The 5,390-nt window shown below is 29.6% G+C and overlaps 1 protein-coding gene across 1 annotated transcript; it reads right to left on the bottom strand.

Annotated features, from left to right (window-relative positions):
* Positions 1-3,096: 3,096 nt before the first annotated feature.
* On the bottom strand, positions 3,097-5,390 carry LOC133829559 (ABSCISIC ACID-INSENSITIVE 5-like protein 7). The gene is made up of 3 exons (XM_062259261.1): positions 4,606-5,390; positions 4,436-4,483; positions 3,097-3,487 (listed from the first exon to the last, which is right to left on the bottom strand). Exons 1-3 carry the CDS (start codon positions 5,365-5,367, stop codon positions 3,404-3,406), a joined length of 894 nt encoding a protein of 297 aa, XP_062115245.1. The 5' UTR covers positions 5,368-5,390; the 3' UTR covers positions 3,097-3,403.

Below are 5,390 nucleotides of genomic sequence, written 5' to 3'. Positions count from 1 at the left end.
TAATTAATTTGTAATGTGATTAAACATACTATATAGATTAGAACATTTACGATGACATGCTTATTTTTAAAACACTATGCTGAGTATGAGAGAGACCTGATAAATCTGTAAAAACATTTCTAGAGAATTCCATTCTTATGAAAGATTATATATATTTTGTTTCATTTTGATTATAATCATCTGCATTGTTATATATTTCTTAAACAATAATCTACTAAATTTTAAAAGCAAATTTAAAAGTCATAATATTTAAAGTATATTCATTATTGAATTATTCTCATCCTCGTGGATCCATATATACATGATCAATAATTCATTACAAAGGTAAATCATTTCACGTAATTAGGTTATGAAAATACTATAATTTTCTTATCAAAACTTGGAAATTTTGATATGCTACTATACTTGTTACCACTTAAAACAATGGCATGGCATGAACTAATATTGTTGTAACAAATTAAAGCAAAAATCAACTTACATGGTTTACTGACAATGTATTAGCTACGTCCATAGCAAGAACCCCGTGAAGAGTTATCTGAAAGGGAGTAAACAGATTCAAGACATTCTAACAAAAAATCACGAAAAAAACTGCAATAAGGTTAACATTAAATCTACCTACATAATAATCCAAGACACAATCCATTTACAAACATCCTTACATTAAACAAAATTCAATGTGTTAGCTATGTCCAGAGCAAGAACCCCGTGAAGAGTTATTATGTAGAGCTATCTGAAAGGGAGTAAACAGATTCAAGACATATTTTAACAAAAATCACGAAAGAAACTGCAATAAGGTCAATATTAAACCTACCTACATAATAATCCAAGACACAATCCATTTACAAACATCCTTAAACTAAACAAAATTCAATTTAGTGTTAGCTTTGTCCACAGCAAAAAACCCGTGAAGAGTTATTATGTAGAGTTATCTGAAAGAGAGTAAATAAAATCAAGACATATTCTAACAAAAATTGCGAAAGAAACTGCAATAAGGTCAATATTAAACCTACGTGCATAATAATCCAAGACACAATCCATTTACAAACATCCTTATACTAAACAAAATTCAATGTGTTAGCTACATTCACAGTAAGAACCCTGTGAAGAATTATTATGTAGAATTATCTAAAAAGGAGTATACAAATTCAAGACATATTCTAATCAAAATCACGAAAAAAAACTGCAATAAGGTCAATTTAAACCTACGTACATAATAATCTAAGACACAATCCAGAATTTATCATGAGTGCGTACTTAAGTAACTTAAAACAACACAAATTACAAACATTCTTACTAATAAATCAAAATTCAAGTTTCAAACCCATCATCCTCAATCATTTATTAGGAACTAGAATTTACCCAACTCTATCAATGAAATATTCTAGTTAGAGATTGAATAAAATTAAATTAAAATATTTGAATTATAAATAAAAATACCATATTGAAATATTCTAGTGAGTACTGATGATTCTCCTTTCGCATGGTCGACGAGGGCTTCTGCGTTTGGTACTTTGGCGCCAAAGGTAATTAAAACAAAGCCATGGAATGAGAGAGAGAAAAAAATTTGTTGTTACGAAAATTCAACTTTTTTTTACTATAAATAAGCCTAAATTGTTTAACATTAGTACAAATATTATTAGTTGTAAATATTATAAATATTTTAAAAAATATACTTTTAAAATTAATTAAAAAATATAATAAAATAAATATTTAGTAATTATATTAATATAAATTTAAATATTATAAAATTTATTATTATAGTAATTTTTTAGACAAGATTAAATATTTAATAATTTTATTAATATAAATTCAAATGTTATCAAATATTATTATAATAATATATAATACAAAACTAAATATTTAATAACTATATTCAAACTATTCAAATGTTATAAAATATTATTATAATGTATAATAAAATTTCGGTAAAATAAATATTTAGTAATTATATTACTACAAATTCAAATATTATAATAATATTTAATACTAAATTAAATATATAATAATTATATTAATATATATTCAAATATAATAAAATATAATTATTATAATAATAATCTTAATTTTTATCATTTATATTTAAAAATAAGCATTACTTTTTTTTAATCAAGTAATCTAATTTTATGATGTATTACAAACATTATAAATTCATTATATATAGGTGTAGAAAAAAAAAACTAGCAAGATCAACATGTTCCGGTATATATATATATAAGAGTAAATATATGTGTATTCAAAATTATGCACAAAAATATTCACTACTACAAAAATAGGCTTTTCTCTACGGTTTTTTTACTTAATACACTACGGTTTTCGAGAGTATTGAAAAACGCAGTGTATTCGACCGCAAAGAAAAGTGGTATGCCAACCGCGGTTGTAATAAGCCAACCACAGAGAAAGATGTACTTTTCTCCGCGGTTTTTTTAAAACAACCGCTGAGAAAGAAAGACTTTTCTCCGTGGTTTTATTGAAAAAACCGCAGATGAAAGTATTGTAATTTTTCAAAACTTTGACGAAGCATAACTTTGTGCTCAGTTGTCCGTTTTTGGTGTTTTTTTTTTTTACTTTGTATTTTTTCGAGATCTATCTATCTGCATAGAAAGAAAATCTGAAAACCTGAAAAGAAAAAAAAAACAAATTTTTTAGGTCTTGTCAACGAAAAATCTGAAGAAAAAAAATTCAGCAACGAAATTAATGATTTATGAAAATCTCTCAAAATTTTGATTTTTATTTGTTTATTTCACTCAAAATAAACTCTAAAAATAATGATGAAAAAAAAAAAAAACTATACTAGATCATTACCTATTCTGAAGCTCAAGAACACAATATATGCTCAAAAATACAGTGAAAATAGACAATTTTTCGACCAAATCCTAACCATTTTTACTACCAAAAACCTGAAAAATAGACAAATACCAAGCATCTACTTTAGTTTTTAACTAAGATTTGGCTAAAAATGATGAAAAAAAAATAGTAAGATTAAGGTTGAAAGACATACCGTCGCTGGTTTTTCGCGAAATGAAGTAGGTTTACGAACCTTGTGGAGAAGAATGAGTTTATATATAGGTCTGGAACCTTTTCTCCGCGATTTTCTTAGGAAAACCGCAGAGAAAGAAAGATTTTTCTTTGCGGTTTTCTTAAAAGCAGAGAAAAGTATTGTAATTTTTTAAAACTTTTACCAAGCATAACTTTGTACTCGATTGTTTATTTTAAATATTTTTTTTTTAACTTTGATATTTTTTCGAGATCTATCCAAAGAAAAGACTATTTTCTTTGAATAATTATTTAAGAGAGAAAACGCGAAACGACTAATCTATATACTATGATATTGTGCAATACAAAATAAGTAAACAAACAAACAAAAAAGAAAAAAAATTGCATATAATTAAGTTCTTAATAAAATTCAGAAAGGAGCTGAGTTGGTCCGACGCAGTTGAAATTTAGGCATTGTATTTTGATAAGAAGACAATAATTGCTTCTCTATTTCCTGCAACCAACATTTTCATATATTATACTAGTAACATCCCATTATTATTTACATTTCTTCGTATAATATATTTGAACAACTCCAAACTTGGAATCTACGTACAAAAATTAATTAGATGAAAAATAACCCAACTAAAGAAATAAAATAATTAGATATAGCCATAATAAACGAAACAAAAAATAATAGTTAGACTAGATTAAAAATAATGTTACATATAGTTTATTTTCGAAAATGTTATAGGAATGGCCACTAAGAGATTTTCTAATAGAATGGCTGCTCATTGCACTCACTTGGTATATATAATGCCCAAAATGTTGGGGTTCAAATCTTATTTGTATTGCTCTTTTTATACAGTTTGAATATATGAGTTTGATATTTAATGGTGAATATATGTGTAAATTTAAGTTTAATTTTGATACTTTCTCATGGTTATAATTATTATTAAGATTTTTTTTTTTTTTTTTTTTTGGTGATTTTAGACTATTCTTCTTTTTTACGTGAGATTTGAAGCTCTCTCACGCAGTCACAACACAACGTACCACTCAAAAAGCTAATTTCAAGTTAGAAATCACTCCATCAAAATAGAGATTTTATGATTTTATTTGGGAGATATTGAAAGTCTATAATATCTCTCAATTGGATCGCAATCAATTCAGTCATCTCTCGCATTCCAGGTCTCACAAGTCGGGAGAATAGAATAGAAAGGAAATCCTCGGTATTCATACTCCTAATTTCAAATTTTTAGGTGTTTCCTCTCATTTATATGAATTTTTAATAGTATTATTGTTGTCTAACCTCACAAAAACGTGCGTACATACGGTACATAATTATTTGTGTAATATAATATCGGGTCCTAATACGGTATATAACTATTGGTGTAATCTAATTTCGGATCCTAATATCGCCAAATAAGTATGAAATACGGAAATGATGATGGAAAGTACGTACCCTTAACTTTACGAGAAACTCAATCCTCTTCTTCAAGCTTTCGGCTTTCTGCTGCAACTCATTGATATAAGCCTTAAATCATCAAACTATATATTAATTTGTTATTACATATAAATATATATATATATAAAAATTAAAATAACATAATAAAATGAAATAAACAAACAAACCTGTTTTCTAGCTCTGGACCTTGCGGCGGACTCTCGGTTCTTGAACATTCTATTCTGTCTCCTCTCAATCGATTCCTCCGACGGCGTCGTTTTCTTAAAGCTCCTGGTCGACGACGCCCCCACTGCCGCTGCTTCCGGCGTCGCAGTCGTCGAATCCACCGTCGGAATCATCACCGCCAGTTTGTTGTCCGATGAGTATTCCGAGTCCAACATCGACATATTTACGTGCTCCTGGTATTGTACGGACGGCGGCGGCGGCAACAATTGAAACGGCGTCAAATCCGGCTGTAGGTACTTGAACATCCTATTCTGTCTCCTCTCAATCGATTCCTCCGACGACGTCGTTTTCTTAAAGCTCCTGGTCGACGACGCCCCCACTGCTGCTGCTTCCGTCGTCGGAATCATCGCCGCCAGTTTGTTGTCCGATGAGCATTCCGAGTAGTTCAACATCGACATATTTACGTGCTCCTGGTATTGTACGGACTGCGGCGGCGGCGGCAACAATTGAAACGGCGTCAAATCCGACTGTAGGTACTGCGGAAACGGGGAAAGCATCGTCGTCGTCGTCGTCGGATCTAACGGGGCAGCCATAAATGGATTGTTATGGTTTTGGAAATCGAAATCTTCAAAACTCATCGTCATCATCTTGTTGTTCACGGCCACCGGTGGAGGTGGTGGTAGCGGTGGTGGTGTTGGAGCGATGAGCTTTTTTAATATTACATTCATAGGCCACCTATATAATTCATCTTCTTCATCAGACATCAATCTCAATTATTCCTAGGTAA

The sequence above is a fragment of the Humulus lupulus genome, chromosome 4 (genome assembly GCF_963169125.1).
Source record: "Humulus lupulus chromosome 4, drHumLupu1.1, whole genome shotgun sequence".
NCBI lineage: Eukaryota > Viridiplantae > Streptophyta > Magnoliopsida > Rosales > Cannabaceae > Humulus > Humulus lupulus.
This window is presented reverse-complemented; position numbering and strand designations above follow the sequence as displayed.

Bases quoted from the DNA above. Each gene is read 5' to 3' on its own strand.
- LOC133829559 (XM_062259261.1), bottom strand. From the start codon at position 5,367: ATGTCTGATGAAGAAGATGAATTATATAGGTGGCCTATGAATGTAATA. The intron at 4,484-4,605 runs GTTTGTTTGTTT...GAGTTGCAGCAG, and splicing joins GGTCCAGAGCTAGAAAACAG to AAAGCCGAAAGCTTGAAGAA. The intron at 3,488-4,435 runs GTACGTACTTTC...TGTTGGTTGCAG, and splicing joins AGTTTCTCGTAAAGTTAAGG to GAAATAGAGAAGCAATTATT.